At 42.2% G+C, this 26224-nt stretch overlaps 1 protein-coding gene across 11 annotated transcripts in view; it reads left to right on the top strand.

Annotated features, from left to right (window-relative positions):
• The window catches only part of SGSM2 (small G protein signaling modulator 2), a 131640-nt gene that overhangs the window by 84297 nt on the left and 21119 nt on the right, over positions 1–26224 (top strand). For 8 of the 11 annotated variants that reach the window (XR_015798157.1, XR_015798158.1, XM_088152240.1 and 5 more), the window contains 11 exons: positions 1038–1172; positions 5384–5508; positions 6887–6954; positions 8216–8379; positions 9270–9405; positions 11686–11820; positions 16839–16989; positions 18114–18178; positions 18400–18545; positions 21112–21240; positions 22012–22188. Coding sequence is in view for 9 of the 11 variants with exons in the window: in XM_088152240.1 (XP_088008366.1) it covers positions 1038–1172; positions 5384–5508; positions 6887–6954; positions 8216–8379; positions 9270–9405; positions 11686–11820; positions 16839–16989; positions 18114–18178; positions 18400–18545; positions 21112–21240; positions 22012–22188 (1431 nt within the window). In the remaining 2 variants the exon portion in view is untranslated. The remainder of the gene's footprint in view (positions 1–1037; positions 1173–5383; positions 5509–6886; positions 6955–8215; positions 8380–9269; positions 9406–11685; positions 11821–16838; positions 16990–18113; positions 18179–18399; positions 18546–21111; positions 21241–22011; positions 22189–26224) is intronic. The other 3 variants (XM_088152241.1, XM_088152244.1, XM_088152243.1) reach the window with 3 other exon arrangements.

Here is a 26224-nt window from a genome sequence, read left to right as displayed (position 1 = left end):
AGCCCTCTTGATCCTCACCCAGGGCTACTTCCCTAGACAGTGTTTCTCAACCTTGGCAACTTTAAGATGCGTGGACTTCAACTCCCAGAGTTCTGGAAGTTGAAGTCCATGTATCTTAAAGTTGCCAAGGTTGAGAAAGGCTGCCCTAGACCAAGACATATTGCAGTCGTTATACATCTGTTGTTTAAAAACATAAAAACTTTCTTGAGTTGACCTCAACTCAGTGATGACATCTTGGCAGCAATAGTTCAGCCATTACCTTCTTCTGGGTGTGGCTGTCTCATGACTCGTGTACTTTTATCCAGTGGCAGAATGCAAGTATGAAGAAACAGCATTTGCATCCAATGATGTCCACCAAGGAGGTCATAACAGGCAGGATGGTAATCAGGGCAGGGTGATCTAAATCTTGCCCCTTTGCACATGTATGCAATGCCCAAAAACATTAAAAGGAGTGGGACTTGGAGTGTGCTGCAACAACTGCCACCTGATCTTTTTTTATCCTCCCTACGGATGTCCCATTCTCTTGCGATGTCACAATGCACATTTCATCCTTTTTTCATAATTACAGTTATGAATACAGTTCTGAGCTGTGGTTCTTTCCAAATTCCCAGCCAACCCTGCTTTGCTTTTTTAGATTGGCCAAGATCATCTAGGTGTTTCCTCCTGCTTTAATTTATCAGAAAACACAGTACTATTTTAGTTAGACAGACAGATAGAAAGACAGACAGAAAGACAGACAGGCAGCCTTTATGTTAGATATCGAATTGCTGGTGCAAGATCCTTGGAATGGGTGGGGGAGATTCAGGAAAAAGACTGTTAGTTGATTGATGGTAAGGAAACAAAAATCTTCATGGAGACCAAGAATGGAAAAGACAAAATTATCCAAAGTCTTTTTAAAAAATGCAGTAACAGAGGGTTTGGTGGCTGTTAGCTGAATGGTGAATGGCTTGGAGGCAGGCTGCCCTTGAAGAGGGGTTGTAGCTCAGCTTCTTCTTGGTTGTAACTTGATGTCAACATTGGGCTCTTTTGTGCATCAGATCAGGAAACGTCACTCAAGCGGAAGCATGTCAGAAGATCGCTTTGCGGCTTCGGCCAGGGATTACGTGGAGTCGTTGCATCAGAACTCACGGACACATTTATTGTATGGGAAGAACAATGTGCTGGTTCAGCCGGTGAGTGCTTAGGGGACAGATGTACAGCATATCATGTACCAATGTATCAGTTCCATATTATCAAGCAGAAAATTAGTCTTGAGCATATGATTCTTCTCAGGGCCTTTCTTCCCGCAGAACACTTATCCCTGTACAACATACTAAACCCAGGTTAACAGAACAGAGTTGCTATGACCAAAATTTAGACTCCTCACTCAAGCTACAAATGAGAAGGCTCAAATTATCATAATTTGGACATGTTATGTGAAAATAATTCCTTGGAGAAGTCCATAATGCAGAGATCAGTAGCAAAGTGGATGGTCTTTTTTTTTTTTAGATTTTTTTAATCCCACCTTTATTATTTTTATAAATAACTCAAGACAGCAAACATATGTAATACTCCTCCTTCCTCCTATTTTCCCCACAACAACAACAACCCTGTGAGGTGAGTTGGGCTGAGAGAGAGGGACTGGCCCAAAGTCACCCAGCCGGCTTTCATGCCTAAGGCAGGACTAGAACTCACCATCTCCTGCTTTCTAGCCTGGTGCTTTAACCACTAGACCAGACTGGCTCTCAACTGGCTTTGGACTTAAGCCAGTGATGGGTGCACCATTTGCAGACCTTGTTGAGGACAGATCATCCCAGAGAAGGTCTATCTGTGTAGCTACTTAGAGTTGGCACCAACTTGATGGCATATAATCAAAATGACTGAACAGATGAATCATGTTGAAGCTTAACATGTTGGCCTGGGTCTCACTGCATGAGAGTGGCTAGGTTTCCCAGTGTTGAACCACAAACTCTTCAATTCCATATTAATTCTGTCCAGAGTGTTGTGTGAACACTCTGTGTGTAAAAATACTGTGTAAAGAAATACTTTCTTTTGGCTTTCCTCACTTTTTGTCCAGTCAGCTGTGTTTAGATTATCCTAATATAGGAGAGGGACACAGAATTCTCCTTATCTATTTTCATCCCCATTTAACAAACTTTTTCTGATTGTCTTTTGGATCCTAATTTGGGAGAGATGTGTCTGATTCATCCAGGTTTAGCTTCAGAGCCAGAGTTAACAATGAGGCCTGAGGCCTGCTAGTCTTAGATGTAGCACCTAAAATGCCTTTAAAAGTTGCTAGCAATTGCTAATTTTTAATTTGGCAGAAGGGAAAAAAATAAATAGATTGAGAATGATAGTTTTACTTGGATATAATTAGTTTAATTTAGTTTACTGAGATGTAAATTCAGTTACGTAAATAAAGTCAGACTCTTTACTCTTCCAGAAAACATTGGTTTTGGAAAATGAAGAAGCAAGCTTGCATTAAAAGTGTCAGGCTAGGACCAGGGAGAGCCAGATTCAAATCCCAGTCAGCTGAAGCTTACTGGGTGATCTTGGGTGAACCCATCTCTAGCTCACCCAAGAGGGATGAAAAAAGAAACAAGAGGGAAGAGAAAAGTGGTGAATAGGATGGAGGAGGAGGAGGAGGAAGAGGGGAAAAAAAAGATAAGATGAAGGTTATAACACACCTCATTAGTCCATCTTAGGGTTCCTGGGGAAGAACAGCATTGCAAGCCAAATTGGGGCTCATCAAAAGGAAAGATAGGGATCCAACACTGATAAGGCATGAATCGTATCTGAGGATCTGGATGAGGATGAATCAAGGGATGAATCACCAATCTCTGTGAATCAATGAAGAGAAAATGAAATGCCAGTTTCATTTACATCAAGCAGGCTAGGTTAGAGAGACCTTGACTCTGCTATCACACATCCATCAATCAATCTCTCTCTTACCCTTGCTGTTCTTGATGGGACATCTCAGTCTTTGTGTCCTCCCCAGCTCTTGACAGATTGGCTGTGCATATTCCCCAAAGGCAGTCCTTCTGTGCAGAGAACACTCATGGCAGCTGGATATCTACCTTAGGCCCTGCACATGTGAATGCTTGACACCAGGGGGGATGATGGGAGAGCACAGGAGAGTTACTGTTGATTAAGAGTCCGGCCAATCTAGAGTCCTCATTAGAGGATAAAGTTTTGGATTCAAATACACTAATTCAGAAGATTTTAAAGATTAATATACAATTGAAACCAGTGGTTTTGGGACTGATTGATAAACAATTGGAAAAAAGTCATGGAACTTCATTTTTACACATAGTAACTGCAGTGAGATTATTACATGCACAGAGGTGGAAAGATCCGGCTTTACCCACAATGGAGGAATGGATGGTGAAGATGATGGAACTTGCAGAAATGGCCAAATTGACATTTTTGATTAGAGATAAGACATTATCTAGATTTATGGTTGACTGGAAACCTTTTATAGACTTTTTTCATGAAACAAAAAAAGCTGAATTTCTGACTTATGGTTTTGATGATTAAAAAAATAGATTATAGGAAAAAATGAAAATCTTGATGTAACTATACAGTAAAATTGGAAGCTACTTCTTTATACTTTTCTTTTTTCTTTTCGTTCCTGCACTTTTGACTTGTTTCCTCTTTTTCTTTTCCTTTCTTCTTTCTTTCTTCTGCATATTAGTTCCCGTTAGTTTTTATCTTTCTTTATAAAAATTTTAAATAAAGTTGTATATAAAAATAGAGTTGTCACTAGGGGCGCTGGCTTGATGGCATATCATCAGTCAATCAATCAGTCAGTCAGTCAGTCAGTCAATCTAATCTGGCTGGAAACTGGGTTTGTGGGACTGCAGTGAAACGATATGAGAAGACCCCCCCCCCAGAGGAAGGAATAAAGGTCTCTGTTAGGAAAGGAAACGTGCACCCGCTCAGCCTCGTTTCAAAAGCTCTCTGTGAATGTTCCGCCAGATCTCAGATGAGGTTGTCAGCTTGAGTAGTTCTGATTGGAAAAGATGCGGTCTGGAGAATCACCTTGCTTGCCCTGTGGTAGAATCGGGACAAAGCGCAGGGGCAGGTTGTTGGCGGAGGCGCCCATTCCCAGCCAAGATAGTGCCAAAACGATGGAACGCGCATTATGATGTCACAATGCAAATTCTATCCTTTCTTACTTGCATTGCGACATTGCATGCAGACATGTAAGGGACAGAATTGAATCTGTCACTAGCCCCCCTTCCTCCCCCCAGAGGCCTATAGATGTTTGTTTACTCATCAGATTGAATCCTGTATGGTAAACCATTTTCTCCTCCCTTCCTCTCCTCTCCTCTCCTCTCCTCTCCTCTCCTCTCCTCTCCTCTCCTCTCCTCTCCTCTCCTCTCCTCTCCTCTCCTCTCCTCTCTGTTTTTGGGGAGAACGCCAAATAAGTGGTCACCTAATTGGCTCTGTGCCTTGAGTGAGAATTTGAGCTTGCATCTAACCCTCTTCTAATGCTGTAACTCTGAAGCAGGTAGCCTGGTGCTGTTCAGATATTTCTTATAGTCCCTGATTCTCAGCTGGCTGGGAGGTACAGTCCAAACTTGGGGGGAGATGACCGGGGACACATTTAATAAATAAATAAAATACAGGTAGTCCTCGCTTAACAACCATTTGTTTAGCGACCATTTGAAGTTACCAGAGTGCTAAAAAAGCGACTTATGACTGGTGCCCGAAGTTACGACTGTCCCAGCACGCCCACATTCAGGTGATCGTGATCTGGGCACTTGGCAACCGGCTTGCATTTAAGATGGTTGCAGTGTCCTGGGGTCATGTGATCGCCATTTGCAACCTTCCCAAAGCAAAATCAGTGGAGAACCATGTGACTCATTTAACAACCACTGCAAAAAAGGTTGTAAAGTCAGGTCCAGTTTACTTAACAACTGCCCTGCTTAACAACCAATTTTCCAGTCCCTATTGTGGGTATTGAGGACTACCTGTATTTGGAGGTTGTTGCTTGCCCCCGCAGGAGAACATTTTTATAGTGGTTCAGCATTTTCCCAGTGCCTGACATACAATCAGTTGTGTATTTTGTTGTTGTTTTATTGTTCCCAAGTGATTCTAGTGTTGGGGAGGGTGAAACTGAGAAGAAACAGCTTTCCTAAGTCATATCAGTGAGTGGCAAAATGACAGAGGCAAAATCCAGATTTGGAGCCTTTTGATTTTCAGATCAGCTTCTTATCTAACTGCTATACCAATTTTCTGATTCAAAGCAAACTGCCAAGAGGTCAGAATGAAATGATCCTGAAGAAAAGGGTCTGTCCTTTCTAGCGTGCAGCATTGCAGTCCTCTATTTATACCTCAGAAAATGTCCAGTATTTCTCTTGGTTTTCTCTTATAACTGTTGGGGTAACTTTTGAAACAGAAAGACGACATGGAGGCCATTCCAGGTTATCTGTCACTTCATCAGTCTTCTGATTCTTTAACTCTGAAATGGACACCGAATCAGCTCATGAACGGGACCCTGGGGGATTCGGAACTGGAGAAAAGGTAAGGCATGCCAGTAGGGGTTTGCTTGGGGTGAAAGGTTAAAGGTAGCAAGGGAAAGGACAGCTCGGAGTGCTCCCAGTTCCTACCAAATCCCAAGGTATTTTCAACCAAGTGTCCTTATTAAATTTTGGATTGCTCAAGGGCAACGGTGCAGGAGGAAAACCATATTAATGTATGGTAGCAAAAAATCAGGAGGAGTCTGGTAGCATCCATTTCCCGCTGACAAATTTTATGAAAAGCCACAAGCTTTTGCAAGCTGCAGCTCGCTTCATCAGATGCATAGAGTGGCTAGACTGATGTAGGATTTAAAGTGGGATGAGGCCGGGGGGCAGGAAAGGGAGGGGAAGGTAGGGTGGTTATATAGATGCAGGTTACATGTCACAAGAACCTTATCAATTAATAACTGTAATGTGTTAAAACTCATTGTGTTGTAACACTTTTTGGATACCCTGAAACCTTTTGATGTACTGGATATGGGTTCAGCAATCTTTCACTCAGTGGTGCTGTTAAAAATCTGCCTTCAGTGTAGCCCCTCTGCATCTGATGAAGTGAGGTATCACTCACAAAAGGTTTGGCCTTTTAATGAAACCATTGACTGCAGAAGATTTTGCTCAATAACCTTTCCTGCTGTTGAGAACTGACCACCTGACTGCAGCCTTGTGAAAAAGTTTGGCCTGCCGGTAGCTGTAATTTGATGTCTTTTCATATGCCGAATTTCAACAAGAACATTACCTTGTGCCAACTCTCATACATGAAAGGGTGTTTTATACTGAACTTCATGATTGCCCCCATTTGACCTAAGAGCAGTGAACCCCCAAATTTGTGGCTGATGGGGGGGGTCTCTTGTATGTAGGGTTTCTTTGCAAGAAGGGGACTTTTTTAAAAGTGAAAGAAAAGAAAAACTATGCCTTGCTTGTACTTGCCAAAAGATTCTTTTTACCACTTCCAACCTCTGCCATTTGATTCTGCATATTAGGCATACAGTGGGTATGATTTAGCTCTTTTCAGTCTCCAAATCACTCTTGAAAATGCTACCAAATCCAGCGTATAGGAAAGCAGAGCGATTGTGACTTTGAGATAACTTAATTTGTTGGAAGAGGCCTTTGGATTAAGGGCCATCTTCATAGTTGTTATCATCATTAATTGAAGAATCATACAGTCAGAAATTTAGGTCCATAAAACCCAATTTTCTGTGCAAGAATCCAAATTTATTTATATTTATTTATTTATTTATTAAATTTGTCCCCCGCCCATCTCCCCCCAATTACAGCATCTTTGACAGTTCTCCCTCTGTTTAAACCCCTCAAGGGAAGAGAAGCCCACCACCTCTTGTTTCAACTGCTCTTACACTTCAATATCATCATTATCTCATTTTCAGCATCTACTGGGATTATGCCTTGATAGTACCGTTCAGCCAGATTGTCTGCATCCACTGCCATCAACAACGTAAGCCTTCGTATTTTACGGGTTTGAACATCCACAACTAAAGCCAGCAGTGATTGAAGTGAGCTCCTTTGCTCAGAGCTACCATAACTGATGAAATCTGTCTCGAAATCAATTGCATTAATTTCATTTGGTTGAGTGATTAACTTGGTATGCATCAACTTCAGTTGGGCGCTCCCAGAGAAGGAATGTGAAGTGGCTGGAGAACTTCGTATGTGAGGTCCAGATAACAGGATGATGATACATTGAATAATAGAAGCTAGTAGGCAGTGTCCACTATTGCTGGAACAAAATACCACCCAAAATTGGGCACCCATTGGTGGAGAGGGTCAGAGATATTTTTCAAATTATTTCACCAGGATACAAGTTTGTCACTGTTATGATAAGTGGATGCAGTATTCTCTCTTCCCGCACCCCCCATTTTAACTGGAAAAAAAATACAGAAAAAATTGCCTGCTTACTTTTATAATAGACAATGAGCCTTCCGATATAAACAGATGCGCCTAAAACTATGTTGAACCTTTCAGGGATCCATCTTTGAAACTGCCCCACACTTTGAAGGGTTGGACATTTCCTTCATCTTCCCTGAAAGAAATTCCCAGATGATTTGATTATTTGAATGTCCTTTTCTGTCCTAAAATGGGAAATTCCATCTTGATCTATGCCAGCCTTTTATTCTTAACATTCATATCCATCTTTTTCTGGTGGTGGAACTCAAACTGATGTGCAAGCCATTCTCAAGCAATGTCTTCATCATGTACAGATAGTCCTCACTTAACGACCACAATAGGGACCAGGAAATTCATTGTTAAGTGGGGTGGTTAAGTGAGTCACGCCTGATTTTACAACCTTTTTTGCAGTGGTCATTAAGCGAATCACCATGGTTGTTAAGTGAATCATGTGGTTCCCCATTGATTTTGCTTGCTGGAAGCTGGCTGGGAAGATTGCGAATGGTGATCATGTGATCCTGGGATGCTGTAACCATCATAACTGCAAGCTGGTTGCCCAGCTCCTGGATTGTGATCACATAACTGCAGGGTTGCTCCGGTGGTTGTAAGTGCGAGGACCAGTTGTATGTCCCTTTGTTCAGCACTATTGTAATTTCGAATGGTTGCTAAATGAATGGTTGTTAAGTGAGGACTACCTGTACTCTTGGTCCTGCTTAACTTCAACAAGGGGTTGTGTTTTACAACTGCAATCCTGTACTGCCTTTGTTGCTGCTGTTTTTGAAAAAACTAATAGCAAGAAACATTTATCCCTGCAGCAGAACGAGGTGGGACTTTGGTGCTGGTGAGTCAGGATGGTATCCAGAGGCCCCCACTCCATTTTCCACCTGGTGGACATCTCCTGGCTTTCCTTTCTTGCCTTGAGAATGGCCTCCTGCCCCGTGGACAGCTGGAGCCTCCACTGTGGTCCCAACAGGGAAAGGTAAGGCTGGAGACTCAAGCTCTGCTGAATCAGTAATCTTCTTTAGCCTTCTCCAATCTGCAACCCCTCCCCAAGGCTGGCTGGGGAATTCTGGGAGTTGAAGGTCACCCATCTTAAAGTTGCCAAGGTTGTGAAACACTGGTTTAGAGGGAGAAAACTTGAAGCCAGTGGTAGCGAACAGCAGCTGGTGGTAGCAAACAGTGTTGTTAAAACTCTTCTGGATTTAGCAAAACCATTTTGTCAGGTTCAACCCAAAGAACTCCACGAGACAGTGCAGATACAGTTCTGTTGCGTTTATTAGCTTTCACCTCAAAGACAGAAATCTCTCCAGACTGAATCTAACTTCCCAAGCCAGCAAGCCAAAACACTGTGAATTCCTTAGGGTGGTGCCAGTCTCATCTTCTTAACCTTCCCACGCTCCAGTTGGGGGCTAAGGGAATGCTTATCTCCCCGAGCGCGGCCTTCATCAAACCATTCCTTCACATATTTAGACTTGAGGTTCTCAGAATGGAGTTTGCCATACTCCCTGTTCCACATGATTTTTAATATTAAAAACCAATCATATTTATTTTCAAGAATACCTCTGGACCCCAAGTGGGCGGCATAAACTTTCTTAGAAAATAAAAACCTTGGTGGCTATAGCCCTGACTTTGTTTGGAATGATGTGCTCCTGCTCCCCCAAAGTACAAAGGTTAGCTCCCGTGGTAGAGAGTATCACTTGGGAGGGGTGCTGGGGGAGGCAAATAGCATTCTAATAAATGAGTGCTTTGCAACAGCCTTTTATGAAGAGACAAGCTGTGCCCCCAACAACCGTTGGTCATGTTCTCCATCACAGCTCTGACCTTCTCCAGTGTGTGACCTTTTGACAAATGCCCCATCTTGTTTTGAAGGGCAAAGTCTTTCCAAAGCTCCGGAAACGGAACAGCCACAACCGGTCCATGGATGTGGAAGAAATGCCATCTGTCATGGAGACGGCTACTGATTATGTCTTCAGAATTATCTACCCAGGCCACAGACACGAGAACAGTAAGAATTTCTAGTCTTCTGGTTTCACATACTGAATGGGAAGGGCAGCGTGCAGAAACGGAGGCTTGCAATCCTGGCATTTCATCAAATAATTCTTAAAATGAATTATAAGCGTTACAGATTTGAACTTCAGAATCTTATAGTAATAATAATTAATAATAATTTATTGAATTGATATGCCGCCCAACTCCCTGTGAGTCTGGTGGTAATGAAATGATCAAGGGGCACACAGAGAGTCTCTTAACTCAGGGTTCTTCAACCTTGGCAACTTTAAGACAGGTGGACTTCAACTCCCAGAATTCCCTAGCCAGCCTTGCTGGCTGGGGAATTCTGGGAGTTGAAGTCCACCTGTCTTAAAGTTGCCAAGGTTGAGGAACCATGTCTTAACTTATACAACCTTTATTAGAGTTGTTGGGAGTTGAGTGGCATACAAATTTGATACATAAATATACTTAATTACTTAAATTACAATTGCTTAAGCATTACCCATATGCACACGTGCACACATTCACTCATACTCACTTGTTGCAGCGCAAAACAGGTGGCCAAATGATGCACAGGAGTTAAGGGAAGAGAAGAGTGTTCCAATCATGGGAGTTACATGCATGACTTAAGGGTCTTCCAACCAGCTTTTCTTTTTATCCGTTTGGTCCTCATCTGATTTCAAAGTTGACTTCCTTATCTTTGCACCTTGCTTGCTCCTGTACACATTTTTCTCTAGGATCAAATTTGGGTCATTCTACTCCAACTTTTAAGGTCTTGTAATGTAAGCTGCAGATTTCAAGAATACAACAAACCTTTAAACTCTCTCTCGGTTATATCCAATATACGTAATATCATCCCCTTAGTATGATGTATGCTGTGGGAGATAGGGGAAATTCAAGTTGTCAGTGGCCCCTGATCTATGGTGGCAGCCAGATGAACTCCCAGTCAAGAGTTCAGGCCCCCCAGAACAAGGAGGGGAAGTAAACATCTTGTAGATGGTCTTAACCTAGTTCTTTTGTGGGAAATGATGTAAGATTATTTATGGTTTTAATGTTGAGGTTATATGTGATGCTTAACCAGAATGGGAAGTCTACAATCTTGCCAGTGGTGAGAATGATCTCTGGCACCCTTTGCAGGACCACTAAGTTCCCACTCCTGTACTAACCCATAACTAAGTGCTGGGATAAAACAGCTTTATAAACTATAGTCTGAATGTTGCTTTGGTTAACCAGAATTAAGATTAAAACCAGATTTGTCTGTGTTTGAATGACACAGCAAAAATAAATGAAAGGGCAGCCAAGCCTGCAGTTGTCTTCTCACATCTAAGCTCCAAGAAGAAATGCATAACCCTGGGCTTTGTGCAATTTATTCTTGTTATACTAAATTATGTTTTTTTTACTATCACATCAGAATCAGCTAGGTGAGCTCTACTTTACTTTATGGGCCAGAGGGGTTAGCTGGTGACATAACGTTCAGGGTGGGGGGGGACATTTTTATGCCTTTTTTCATTTCTACCTATGGGCTGCAAGTTGCCCAACTCCATATGGGTTAGAAATAGAACAAGAATCAGTTTCAAATCCTAGCTTAGACATACTCAGTGAGTGGATTTCTAGCTGTTTCTCAGCCTAAACTACTTCACTGGATGTTTGTAAAGATAAATGGAAATAAGTACGGCCTTTTATGCTTCAGGAGGAAAGTGGGGAATGGATGAAAAAGGTAGGCTGAAATTGTTCAACATGCTAGACTAGGCTAAAATGAGGTTGGGTAAATTGTGGATCAGCATGATGAGAGAATCCAGCCACTGTTCTAGAATGTTGAATGAACCTGGCCCTCATTTTAAGCCAACATAGTTAATAAACTATATAATGTTTATATGAGTATTGTAATATCTGAACATGGAAATTGTGCTTTGTTAACCTTAGTTTAGGATTGTGTGTGTGTTGTTGTATGTGCCCCTGAAATGGCCTTCCACGGAGGAAAAGGTAAGGATTTCTGTGGGCAGAATCTGGAGGATTATGTGCAAGTTTTATTGAGTGGTAATTTCATAATCTGCTAGCTGACACCTTGTGAAGGCATCACCTGTTGTGCACCAATGCTTGGATGAGAGAGGAACAAACTCCATGATGGATAGAGATGACTTTGGTTGGAAATTAAAAGTTCTACAAATCCATGAGGTTGGAATCATGTGCTGGCCCCTAGAGAAGGGGAGGACCACATGTCCTTTTAAGACTTGATTGTCAATCCTGGCGCCCGTTTTGTTTTCTTATGCTCCTCTTTCACTATTTTTTTGAGCAGTAACTATTAACTACCACCACTTAGCTGCCAGCCGCTCTGCCTCCGTCGACGATGACGAGGAGGAGGAAGACAAGCTGCACGCAATGCTATCCATGATCTGCAATCGGAACCTCACAGATTCTAAAAGGATGAAAGGTTTTTATCCTTCTCCTTCCCTGCCCTCCCATCCACTTCATTTCCCCCAATGGCTCTGGAGCAACACCTGCCCACTCAACGTACAACAGTGTTGGCATTACTGCAATGTCAGCGCACTGCTGGTGCACCCTTACAAGTCAGGGGAAGAAATTGTGTGGAAAAAAGGAGACAGGAGAATGTTGTCTCCCTTTCTTCATTCCATGGCAGCCCATTGCTAACTCTTTCTCCTTTCTTTTACTTAAGCCACCACCTCTGCCAGCCTTCCTTCACCTGGGAACCTCTCAATGCACTGACTCCCATAATCCACAGTTAGCATGGACAAAGGCCATGATAGCTGAGGATAATGGAAATGAAAATCTAACATCTCTGGAGGGAATCAGAATGGCGAAGGTTGATTTGAACCTAAGTAAGTTGGAATTTCTTGATGTGGCGAAGCTTGTAGGGCTATGAATTCACAGGTCTTGGAACCTTTTCAGGTGTGCAGGAGAACTTTAGGCATAATCTCAGCCTCTGCTAGGGGCCACCAATATAAATCACTTAAATTGACCAGATATGTTATCAATAAGCAAGTGGGACTCACACATTCTCCCAAGAAATTCTACACTGGGAAACTGCAGCCCAGTGTAAATGCAAAGATATGAGAAAGGCAGATGGAGGTGGTCCAGATTAAAGAGGTCTCAGATTTCAAATGTTCATCCTATAGTTTCATTACAGATTCATCCTGTAGTTCAGCGAGATTCAAGGTTAGGTCCACAGATGTTCCTTGGCTAGATTTCCCATCTTTTCCTGTTTAAGGTAGCCAGAAGTGGGACTACCTTCACTTGGGAAATATATTCCAGCATCATCTGGGACCTAGAATTGGGAAGAACTATGTTGCCTTCACATCTTATTTCATGAGGAGTAGCAAATAGTTTGGGCTGGGGACACATTTGGAATTTTGAGAACATCTGGTTGGCACATTCATAGTATGGCTACCACAAGACTCTTGAAAGTGGCTATTGTAGTAAGTATAGTCGGTTAAAGACTCCCATTTATCAAAAGGAAATTAAGCCCACCAGAGAACCTTTAAAATTAAGCCCGTTGGGATCCTTATGGAGGCCCAAACATTGCTGGGAAGAACTGATGTTGGCAGGTGGTATCTTGTGCAGTTGGCAGCGTCTTGTTTACTTTTTTAAAAAATATATTTCTTTAAAAACACTTCCATAATGCCTAGAGTCCTGGGAACTGGCGTTATGGAAGAGTTTTTAAAGAAATACATTTTTTAGAAAAGTAAACAAGATGCTGCCAAAATAAAATATATTTATTTTAATTTATGTGGCCACCCAATTCACCTGGGCAACGTACAGTTAGTAGAAACACAAAGACAAGAAATTAAAAAGCAAAATAATAAACATTCAGAACAGAAGAGAGGAAAACAGATTAATGGAATAACAGAAATAACAACAATGAGAGAATAAACTGAGGTCAACCAATACACATCTCATTCAAATCAATCTTATTATCAGCCTGAATCAATCCACTGCAGGATGAAGGTGTCTTCACTGAAGGTTATGAACCTTAATCTTCCACAGTGCTCCAGTGTGGGTTGGTAGGTAGATGTTGTGGAGATTGGACCCTGAGCAACTACTCCCTTCCAGAACGCCTGGGCTGGAGAGATTCCACCTGGAGGAGACAGTCCTTAAGACAGTGTTTTCCAAGCTGGGTGACTTTGAGATGTGTGGATTTCAACTCCCAGAATTCCCCAGCTACCATGGCCATTGCCAAGAAGTCTGGGAGCTGAAGTCCACACATCTTAAGGTGGTCCGGGTTGGGAAACCCTACCCTAAGGAACCTGGACATGCACAGGATATTGTAAACTAAGTCAAGATGGTGACCATGATGGTGCAATTGAAGCACATGAAAACCAGATGAAGCTTCAGTTGCATTGATGTGGCTGCCATCTTGAACAGTAGCAGCTCCTATCGGCTAACATCCCAACCGACACATTCTGCATTAACTGAATGTGCAAGTTTTCAGTGGCAGCACCATGTAGAGTGTGTTAGAAGAATATTTTTAGAAGCCAGGTGAGAGAGGGAGTCTGGGAACACATTGCTGTCTACAGCATGTCTTGTTGCCTTTCTCTGTATTAGATGTTGCTCTTAAGGTGTAGGAGGAACATAAGAAAGAAGTAAAGCACTGGCAGGCTGTGCCTGTGCACGCAACTATTTGTAGAGGCATGCACAAGATGGAGTTCAACCTGGAGGGAGTTGTGGTTGTGGTGGCAACCTGCAGCATAATGACCTGCTGTGGCTGATTTAAGCAAAAAACGTGTGGCGTGTTAAATGGTCTAGCTTCCATTTTGGCTTCAGCAGGTTTCATTAGCAGCTTTGAAAGCCTGGTTGGAGAGAATAGAGCAATCCATACACACTATTGTCCATACTACAGTAAATAAAGGATGCCCTAAAAGCCTTTCTAACATTTAATACAAATCAGATGACACGTTTGGAAATGGTTTTATTAGGGTGAGGAACTATTTGTTACTAGTTTGCATAGCTAGTCCTATCTTAAGAATCCAGTTTGACTCATGGGGCTCTAACTACCTGTGTCAGCCTTCCCAGTTAGACCAGACAGGAAATATGACCAAATGAGCTAATTCTACTTTATTATAAGGCTACATTAACAGAATCTTGCAAATCTCCCACCATCTCCTTTACAGTCTGGGAAGAGTCACTTTATGTGAGATGGGCAGCTATATAAAATATGATACGTAAATAAATAAATAAATAAAGTTAGGGAGGATCCCTTCTGAGCCTCTTTCTCTTTCCATTATGCAGCTGTGGGCTGTGCCCTCTCTTATCTAACCATTCCCTAGGCAGCATCTCTTCGGCCATCTCTCAAGGTCTTTTTCACATACCATTACAACCTGATGGTTTAATGGAAAATCTTCTGTGGAACGCTCTGGCATGAACTCTACTCAATACAATGCAGCAAAACACTTTCCTGGATCCCCTTGGGGTATGAAAATGTCTCAGGCCAACTGGTTTGAATAGTTTGTATTCCTGAACCAGGAATCTTGATCATCAGATGACTTGAGAGCCCAATACAAGTGTCCCCTCCCCATCCAAAAGAAAGGAAAGCCCCCAAACCTTCGCTGTTAGCCAATAAAGTAATTCCCTTATAGGTATATAGTTAGAACCCCCAAGATGTTTCTAGTCACCACACCTCCAAAAAGGATCCTGTTGAGCTAGAAAAGTTGCAGAAAGAGACTGATGGAATTATGAAGTGGGGAAGTTATTATGAACTTAATTCCTATAGTAAGATAGGAGGGGGTATGATTAGGTTATATAAAATTATAGGATTTGGTGTGGAGAAACTGAAAAGGGAGAATACTCCCTGTGTCATAATTCTGCATCCCAAGGTTGGCCATTGGAACTATATTATGCAGAGAGATTCGGGATAGGTAATTTAACCTATGGAATTCTCTGCCATAAGGTGGGGTGACCATGACAAACATGAACCCGTTGAAAAGGGGATTAGACACATTGATGGAGGAGAAGGATATCCATGGTTCACAGTCATGATGGCTCTGCATTGGCTCCAGCAACAGAGGAAGAAGACACCTTGTTCCCTGTTTCTGGGGACCAGGAGGAGAATGGTGCTTTTGAATGCCACCTTGCTGGGGGGTCACCTGGGAATAACCTTCTGAACTAGGCAGACCTTTGGTTTTCTCCTTCTGTTGTTACAATCCCTGGAAGTAAGTAAAAGATAACATACCTACCATCCATGCAGGAACTCCCTCTCAAATGCTGAGAACTGAGATTTCAGAAAGGTGTGCTCCTTGACCTGCTTAATGACAGTACTGTTGTACCTGGTTTGCTCTCCATTTTGCTTTGAGTCCCTTGCAACTTCTTTAATCTTTTGCATGTATCTAAAAATTTGGCAGAGATCCATCACCGCAAACCAAAACCTTTAAGCTCATTCTGAAGATGCTGTTCACTCTAATTCTTCACTAATTCAGGTACCTTTCATCTGAATTCTTAGGGTCTGTGGGGTTCGCCTTAAAAGGACAGTGTTTATTCTTTTCATAATAACAACAACAACAACAACAATAATACTAATAATAATTCCAAGATCTTTTCTTACCCATGGAAGGGAAAAGTGGGAGGGGAAAACTCTCCCACCCCTTTATGATTGACTGTAGGAGATGTTGCCATAAATACTGGCTCGTTCAGCTCGTTCCTGAAGAATTAAACGTGAAGAGCATTTGCTTGCTTGCTTTTGTTTCTGCCCTCTTTCATGGCACTGGTTTGCTTTTACAGCATGATCTTATTTTTATGAAATAAGATGTATTATTTTCGATAATGCTAACGACGGCTGCCCGCTGCCCGCTCCTGTCCTTTGCTATGAACAACCTTACAACAGCTGCATCGGTTCCCTATCCCTCTTTCCCTCCCGCCCTGGCTCCCGCCCCCCAAAAAATAACCTTTGGGAGACAGCAAGTCATGAAGCTCCTGTATTAGCTGCAAGAATGCATGCTTTGGTGTGGTGCCGTTCCCCTTTTTATTATTTTAAGCCACTCTGTCCCGCCACGGTTTTGAAAGCGCTGCTGTAAAAACAAAGCAGAAGCATTTGCTTGCATGGTTACGATTAGCTGGCCTTCCGGGCTGAGTCTTGTGCCTTAACGGACATCGTGGATGAGCTGAAGGCCAGGCATTTATGTAAAGCATAATCTGGGTTTCCTACAGTTTTCTTTTTAAAGTTAAGAAATCCAGGTTAAGATTTTTTTTTTTAAGTAATTCTTTGCAACGTATCCACTTTGGCTGTCCCCACCCCAAAAGGCAATATTAGACTGGAATAAATAGCAGGTGTATGTGGGAAATAGGTGGGGACCGTGTTGGAAAATTGTGCATTGTACGTCCTTTTCTTTCTTGTTCAAATTGTAGCTCAACAAAGCATGATCTGCTACAGTCCAATAAAGGACCAAGAATCTTTGGGCAACATTTAATATTTGTCCCTCCCTCCCTTCCTCTTTTGCCTAGATATCAACGACGTAACCGAGATGCAGGGATTTGGGGCTGGCGTGTTTTCGTGGCAGCTGGACCACTGCAACCAAGGCTCCTTATGTCTCTCGTGTTCCACGGGTGGCTCTCCTTACAACTTCTCCAGCTGCTGCACTTGTATTCATGACAGGTGAAATAAACTCTCCAGAATCAGCTTTTCAGGCATCCGGAATGAATCTTGGGGAATTCTGAGCCATTCTTGGCCGAGGAAGAGTAGCTTGCAGGGACACGATGGCGCTAGGAAGATTTTGGGGGCTTTGTTTTCGTATTTTAAAATTGAGTGTGCACATTTTTGGGAGGGGAGGGCTGTGATTGGATTTGAGTGACATGTTAAAAGCTGCACTTCCGCAAGCGATATTGTCTAAGCCAGTGTTTCCCAACCTCAACAACATTAAGATGTGTGGACTTCAGCTCCCAGAACTCCCCAGCCAGCATGCTTAACATTGCTGAGGTTGAGAAACACTGGTCTAAGTTGAAAAACTAAGCAGGGTCTGGTTAGGTCTTGTATGGAATAGCACCAGGGCATACCAGGGCTTTAATACCAGGCTGGGAAATTGAATAACATTCTGGAAATGACAACCTGTTTTGTATTGTTGCTCAGAAACGGTATGCTTGCTGAGAGTTGTGCTCAACTCAAAGGAGGCTTTCCTTTTTTTAAATCCAGGACAAACACTATGTTTGCTTTAATTGAATTCAAAGGCCTTAGAATAGTTGCTAATTAACAACTGAATATCAGTCAGCAGTGTGACGTGTCTGAAAAGCGAGGGCGGTTTAATGGTGCAGACAATGACCCAAAATTGTGGGGGTGTGGGGAGGGGACATATTTCATTGGAGGTGCTCAAGGGGAAGCTAAACAACCCTTTGCAGGGGATGTCTTAATGTGGATTTGTGCACAAAACAGGGTTAAACTCCATGGCCTCTAACTCTGGGATTCTGTAATTCTAGGGCTTTACCTTGGTTAAGTGTGTGATGGGTATATGGCCAATGGAGAGACCATGAGAGAGCTAGTGGCTAAAATGTCAAGCTAACAGTAAGAAGCCCTAGGTTAAAATGTGTTATGAAGTTCTCATTTGTAATTACCCTGTGAGATGATTAGCCCATCTCTGCTTGCTGAATAAGGGCAAAATAATCCTTATGTACGACATCTTAAGCACCTTTGAGGAGATGGAGAAGTGTGTGGTAAAGGCAGTGCTGGTGGTAGAATAAACGATGTGTTTGATGCACACTTTCTGAATGTTGCTTGTTTTCGAACAGGACCCCTCTGAAAATGTTGTGTGAAAGTATGAAGAGGCAGATTGTTTCCAGAGCCTTTTATGGATGTAAGTTCTGTTCATGAGCCTTAACCCCAACTGCTCATCAAACTAACAGCCTTTCAAACTTGGTGCCATCCAGGCAAAAACACCCAAAAAAGGGCTCAAAATGCAGAAGTGGGTGGACGGAGCAACCCAAGACAGCCCCATCCCTTTTATCATGTGGACTCTGCTGTTTTGAACAATAAATGCCACGCCTGTTAAATGTCTGTGTCTTCTTCTCCCCATAGGGCTTGCTTACTGCCGTCACTTGTCCACTGTCCGAACTCACTTGTCTGCATTGGTAAACCATTCCATCATCCCACCAGATAAACCCACGAGTGCTGCAGGGGGGCTGACAAAAGAGGTCTGGAGCAAATACCAGAAGGATAAGAAGGTAAGACTGTGTTAGATTAGATAGTGGGGTGGCCATGTCTCTCTTTCCCATGTCATTGACTGCAGTAAAGATCTCCTCCTCCTCCTCCTCCTCTTTGTTCTTCTATTCCCTCTCACATTTGTGTGCGTGAACACACACACATAGCCTCTCCACCCCAAACAGACAGATAGGTACAAAGCTTCTAATCCTGCCAAAATAGAATGAACGTACTCCCTTCTCATTTGCACAATGACCCATATGCAGCCTTTCTGAAATCATCTGTTTCCCAGAATCATTAAGAGAGGAATAAAGCAGAGTAGGAGCACCCATGAGCCTGAATCCTGGCTTTTTTGTGACCCCTAGAAATACCTCGAACTGTATTGTTGAATATTGGTGTTATCGTTCCTAAAAATCCATCATGGGGGTTCCTGACCATATAGCAAAGCGCGAAAAAATCCCCGCCCACCAATTTTATATCATTCCCAGCACATTGCAGCTCTCACTTCCTCCAAAATCTTTCATTGTGGCTCCTGGCCTCTGTTGACCTTTGACTGATTATGTGGTGCCAACTCTTAGCAATGACATAGATAGATATTCTTCAGGATGATCTTGGGCTGACATTTTGCTATTGTGCTACTTAGAACCTGGTGACTACCGGGGAATAAAAATAATCTGAGAAAATTGAGGGTTGGTAGATTCAAGATCTATAAAAGCTGGGACTTCAATGCACATTATGGCCTAAAAGATTTGTAGACTTTTTAAAATAATATTTTATTGAAATTTTAAAGATACATATTTAAAAGTTAGAAATAGAAAAGAAAATTTGAAATACAAAATATAAAGAAAAGAAAAAGAAAAGGTGAAGTAAAGTCAAAGAAAAAACGGTATGAAAAATAGATAACTTCCAATCTATCTCTGGTCTTAGAAATAATAAGGCTATCATAAGTGTTAGTTTTTAATACATTAAATAAGAATAATTCTTTGTCTAATATATCCCATTACATTTATAATCTAATCTTCAAATCCCCATGTAAGCTTCACCCCACCTGCATTTTGCAAATAGTCCATCAATGGTTTCCATTCTTTAAGGTAGTAATTGTTTGAGTTTTCTTTTAATAAGCAAGTCAGTTTGTCATTTTCGGCCGTGTCCATCAGTTTTAACAACCATTCTTGTACTGTTGGTAGGGTTGGTAGTCTGGGTTTTCCAAAATTGTGCATAAAGAAGTCTTGCTGCGGTAATCATGTATTAAGTAATTCTAATAAGATGTTTTCCTATTTGAAAGTCCATTATCCCCAGCATGAATAATTCTGGTTTAAATGGAATCTGTATTTGTAGTATGCTCTGCATCAACATTTGTATTTGAATCCAAAATCTCTTTGCAATTTTGCATGTCCACCACATATGATAGAATGACCCCTCTTGTTAATTACATTTCCAACAAATGTTGGAAGTTGTCCCATACATCTTTGATAGTCTTTGGGGTGTCATATACCATCGATACATCATTTTATAGAAATTTTCTTTCAAAGTATAACATAGAGCAAATTTTAGACCACATATTTTCCCATTGCTGCATATGTATATTATGACCAATATTTTTTGCCCATTTAATCATGCATTCTTTAACTTGTTCTTCAACCATTTCTTCTCTAAGATTTGTAGACTTCATCATTGTAACCTGTATTCTTTTCTTCCCATTTGCCCCTTCTGCACTGGTGCCGTTTGTGTACCAAGGAAAGGGGACTCCACAAAACATTGTGGCTCTGTAAATTTGTCAGTGTTATAAGACATCACTGTTGGTGGTGCCTCAGGTATACCTCTGGAGGCCACCACAGCCCTTTTTGATGGCCACTGCCTTAAATGTCTTTGAAAGAAGAATAAAAAGACTCATAGATGAGGGAAACTCTGTTGATAGCTGTTGTTGTCCTTAATGGCTCAGATAACACTTCCATGTTCTGTGGCACTATATCTCTGAACATGGTACAATGTTTGTGGGGGCAACGACAGAGGGGTGGATCCTGGAGGCCTCTGGAGTTGGGCGACCAATAAATTTAAACAAATAAATTAATTAATAAATAAACATGTGTATTTTGGAAACACTGGCTGGCCGTTGGGTTTCCTTATATTCTTAAGAGGAATAGTCCTCCCACCGATGTTTCAGGAACAAGCCTGTTCTTGACCCTAAATGGAACTATCCATGCATAAGAGGGGACTCAGCTTCTTGACAAGAGGGAACTTGCTGTCTGCCCACAGAATGAATTCTAAGCGTTTTGTGGGGGAAATGGAAGAGGGTTTTACGGGCTAGCTAGGATATCAGATAGAAATGTGTCCCACTGCTATGTTATCCTGCAGGTTGTACTTTTTTGGTTTTGGTCAAATCCTAACTTTACAACAAACTCCATCTAAGCAAATCGCTGTCTTTACCACAATGAATTAGTCATTTTTAGCTATAAAAAAAGAAAGAAAGAAAAGATTTTCTGGTTCTGAGTGGGTAGGTGTCTGCTAATTTTCCCATAATTCTCTCTCTCTCTCTCAATCTCAGTCTCAACTCAATCTCAGTCTCAATCCCTCTTCCTTTCATGTTAGAATTACAAGGAGTTGGAGCTGCTCAGACGGGTCTACTACGGTGGGGTGCAACATGAAATTCGGAAGGAGGTGTGGCCATTCTTGCTGGGACACTACAAATTTGGCATGAACAAGAAGGAAATGGAGCTGGTACTTTTTTTTTCCCCCTAGTGTTTTTCCTGCAGGTGTGGGACTGCTTTTCGGATCAACCGAATATTGATCCATTGGTTGTGACAGGAATTGATCAACCAGCTTGTTGCCTGAGCCTGATGTCATGGGCTGAGGGACTGACCCAAAGTCACCCAGCCGGCTTTCATGCCGAAGGTGGGACTAGAACTCACCATCTCCTGCTTTCTAGCCTGGGGCCTTCCCCACTAAGCCAAACCAGTTCTGGTACTTCTTTGTCTTCAGTATTTCAAAGAGAGATTCTAGAAGATAATAATTAAATTTCTTGGGAGTTATAAAATATACGAAGACATCCTAGATTCAGTCCCCAGCATTTCTGGTTAAAAGGACGAGATAGTAGAGGATGGGAAAGATTTCTCCCTGTGTCTCTGAAAAAACATTCACAGTTGAAAAAAGAAAATACTGAGCTTCATGAAGTTTTTTGGCTGGGACTTTGAAAAGCAAAACAAATGGAAATGTTTACATTCTCCCTGAACTTTTTATCATGAGAGCTAGAAAGGGCACAACAGCAAGGTCAATGTTACCTTCAAGGTTTCTGCTTAAGGTTGAGCAGATTTGCCCTAGACTAGATCATTACTTAGGTTTTCTTCTTTCTTTCTTTCTTTCTTTCTTTCTTTCTTTCTTTCTTTCTTTCTTTCTTTCTTTCTTTCTTTTCTTTCTTTCTTTCTTTCTTTCTTTCTTTCTTTCTTTCTTTCTTCTGCTAGTCTTAAATAAACCCTTCCCTTTCTTCCTAAGGTGGACGAGGGCATTGCACACCGATATCAGAAAGTGATGACTGAGTGGAAAGCCTGCGAGGTGGTCGTGAAGCTTCGGGAGAAAGAGTCTCAAACGGCCACCAAGTTTTCCTCCGGGAGCAGCATAGATAGTCATGTGCAGCGGCTAATCCACAGGGATTCCACCATCAGCAATGATGTAAGATGATGGGTTGTGTCCATGCAGTGAAATCACATCTCACTCTGTCATAAGAACATCTGCAAAGCAAAGACCAAAACAGCTGTCATCTCCTATTTCCATTTCTTAGGGTTAGCCAAGCAGATACTTCTAAGGAGATCATGCAAGGACAACTTGTCTCTTGCATTTCTGCCCCCTGACAACCAATATCGAGAAGTAGAAGCTGCAAATAAATGGTGCAGCATCATGTTTTTCCTTTTGAAAATACCCAACCAGCTATTTCATCTTTGATTCAGCTGTATTGATTCCTTTTGTGTTTTTCTGAGTGTCCCTTTATGTTCTGAATATTCTCAGGGTTTATTGGATTTCATGGGGAGGATTATAATTATTTTTCTCTATGTTGTGAATCTCAGGATTCCTTCAATGTGCTATTACTTCCTTTTTAGATCCCAGAAGCCCTCTTTTTGACTATAATCTCATTGGCAGTTGCCACCTGCATTTGCTTTTAGAAGGAATGAAAAATGGAGGCCTGCAAAAAATAAATTCTGTTCTATTTTGCTCTGAACTCCAGCTGTCCTGTCCTTCAAACCACCTGGTTTTCCTTCCTTTGTTCTCCTCTAACAGTCATGCAACATTCTGTGATCATAGACCAGGCTGTCTTTCTGTTAGCCTGTTTGGGGGGCTTCTTTCTTGTCTCTGGCAAAAAATCTGGAGGAGTCTGTTAAGTCATTTTCCAACAAACAAATTTGATTAAACAGCATCCGCTTTTGCAAACTGCACCTCATGTTATCAGATGCCATTTGCAAAAGGCTTATACCTTCTGATTTCTTGCCACCATAGACTAACCTAGTTCTCCTCCTTCAGCCCCTTGTTTCTGGAGTTCCTTTGGGGAAAGATGGAGGACTCTTATGTTCAGTCCCAGCTATATTAAAATCTTGGACTTCCCCATTAATTTCTTTCTTCTGTTCATGGGGAAATGTAAAAACCAGTTGCTATGTAAACTGGCTATTTATCCAGTCTGAGGTTTCGCCTCTTTTCAAACCATCCTATTCTAATAGAAGAGAATATCTTTAATGGTATGTGGGAATGACCGTGGGAGACAGGAGGGAGAACTGCAGATGGGACAACTGGCATGTAAAAGATGTCTCAGCCCACAGAAGCGGGGAGGGCATGGGAAACATTTCAGAAGGGGCCCTCCCTGGTTTTTGGAGAGTAAAAGGAAAGAGGGGGAGAAATACTTTCAGTCTTCCAAGATTCTGTTAACGTAACCTTATAATAAAGATAGAGCTAGTACACCTGGACATGCTTCTTGTCTGGACTACCTTGCAGGGATAACAATATCTAGATCAGGGTTGAATTATGGCATTCTTGATCTTCTCTGAGCTTGGTTGTTTGCTTGCAGACATTTTATTACTCAACTAGGTAACATCATCAGTGTGAGTGATGATAACCCTCACTGATGACGTTACCTAACTGGGTAATGAAACGTCTGCAAGCAAATAACCAAGCTCAGAGAGCACCAAGAACTCCACTATCCTATTCTGTTTCCCCATAGTATTTTCTTCATTGTGTTTTACTATTTTATGGCCATTTGGTTCTAAGTGAGATATTTTCTTCCTCCATCCCCCCAAAGACCTTTTTGTATTGAGAAAATGCTGGGGTTGTTCTCAGCTTGCTAATATTTTCCTTTACATTTGTTTGAGCATGCAAAGATTTGCCTTGGAAGTAGAGGGAACAGCTTGGCATTTGGAGTTTGCATTTCAATACCATAGTAGTAGCCTTTTGCAGATATCTCCTTCTCCCCCAGTTGGTCTAGTTATTATTATTAATCCTTTTAATAATTATTATTAATCCTTTTTATCCTCTCTGTACCAGTGATCAGCAATTAAGGAAGCCAATTCTGTATTGCCAAAAAAGGGGTGTGACCTAAAGTTTGTGAACAGATGCAACTTTAGATGAGCCAGTTATAATTTCAGTCAAAATACAGTACATGGTCCCATCATGGAGAACATTGAAATGAAATAACTGATATAGGTTTATCAGTTGGCTATCCCAGGAGTCCTAGTTGTGGATGAGCAATTTCAAGGCCCGCATTCTCCTTTCGTAGGGATTTTTATTGCTAAACTCAACTTGGACCATTAGTTGGAGTTTGGCTTCAAATAAGGGATGAGTCTCTGCAAAATACTAATTTTATTGATTTTAATTTTTTATGGTTGGTGTCTTGCCTTTCTAGCTACATGGCACGGGTGACTTGACCCACATTACCTTGAGCAATACCTTCATGGGCAAAGATTTGGTACTTGATTTTCCCAGATCACAGAGAGAACCTTGCACTCTGAGCTTAATGTGGAATTTTCCATCCAGACAGTGCGACTTTTGTGCCAACATAATGTCATTGCCAAGGATGCATCAAGGGTGATCTTAGGTTGAGTTCATCCAGGCCCTGCAGGCTGCAGAAGAGCGGTTCATGGAAGTTTCAGGGCAGAGTAAGACAAGAAGGCTTCCCTGCCTCCATGACAACTTCTACAAACTGAGACAAACTGGCAGAGTCTTTGTATCTCTGGGTAGAATTCAGTGACTTCCGTACCCAAGATACCAGTTTTTCCCCCTATAATGATGCCAAGGCTGAGTGAAAGTGATGAGCTGCAGGAGATGATTGGTGAAGAATGTCACAGGTAGTATGTGGATGTTGTAGAAAGATGAGGAAAGTTCAGAGGGTCCTTGGATGCCCCCGAATTGCAGGTTGATGTTGTGTGGCTTTATGGCAGTGCAAGAGATGACAACATGTCCCGAATGGTCCCCAGGATGGCCTAGGAAGAAGCTCAGTAGATAATGGTAAACTGGGTTGGATGGGATGGGGTGGCTGACCAGAGAGCTGGTGGTGGAGTGGCAGCAGCAGTGCCAGTGATTTGGTGTTTGGCAGGACATAGTGGTGGGCTGGAGGCACTGCCAATCAGCTGCTAGTGTTGGTGATGACACACAGCCAAGTGGTGGTGGCAATGCCAAGTACAGCTGCAAGTGATCTCCTGGCAGCTTCCTCTGTTCAGTGGTGACAGTGGCAGCAATCCAGAAACATCTGGCCTTGGTTTTCTGGACTGCCCAGGCACCCAGATGCCAGGATGAGCAGCAGAGGGAGTGGATCAGTTGTTGTGCCGGAGGCCAGCCTGAGTTCTGTGGCTGTTATGGAGTCCACACCATTTGTCCCAATTTTTGGCAGTATGTCTCCGGTAATTTCTGTCTATGGCATCTGAACAATTTGGTTGTAGAAGTAAAAATACTTTTGAATTGTGGACTGAGGAGATTCTGGTAGATGGTCTTTGTGAACTGGTGGCAACTAAGGTGGAGGTGTCAACACCCTTTAGATCATCCCAGTCGTAGAGAAGTCCAGAGTGTTGTTTTAGGATTCTGGTTGCCCTGGTGAGAGTGAGTGTGAACCAGGAGTGTGGTGTGACATATATATTTATTTATTTATATTTCAAATTCAGTCACTGCCCATCTCACTCAAGAGCAACTCTGAGCAGTTTACAGTAAAACAAGAATACATATTAATTAAAATGCAATTAAGATACAATAAAAAAACATCTTCATACATAAATAATGTCTTCTAAGATACTGATGGTAAATAAAGGTTACGGGAGCATCTTCAAGATGCCAGCCGCCCCCAGGGGTTGGTTGCCCCTCTTCTCACCCCTCACCTCACACGAGTTGGCAGAGCCAGGTCTTCACCCCTTTCTGGAAGGTCAGGAGAGTAGGGGCACACCTTACCTCTGTGGGGAGAGTATTCCATAGGATGGGGGCAATGGAAGATAGCTGATTGACTAGGACTTGGGATTGCTGAGTGCTGACCCAAACAGCAGAATGGTTAGGTGGTTGGGTTTGGTTGTGTTATCTGGGTGTTGGATGGGGCTCTCTGACCTGGAGGAGAAATGGGATGGGTTGGGGGAGTTGGCTTGTTGTGGGAGAGGGGAAGGCAGTAACATCTCAGTGGTGATGGGCAGAAAGAAATTTGGTAGGAGGCAGCCATTCTCAGAGAAGATGGTCTTGGTTCTTAGACCGA

This window comes from Python bivittatus, unplaced genomic scaffold (assembly GCF_059951505.1).
Source record: "Python bivittatus isolate LINGU-HERP-01145 unplaced genomic scaffold, Pbiv_v1 ctg000690_np1212, whole genome shotgun sequence".
NCBI classification, from domain to species: domain Eukaryota; kingdom Metazoa; phylum Chordata; class Lepidosauria; order Squamata; family Pythonidae; genus Python; species Python bivittatus.
Note: the sequence above shows the minus strand (reverse complement) of the source record. Positions and strands in the feature narration are given on the sequence as shown.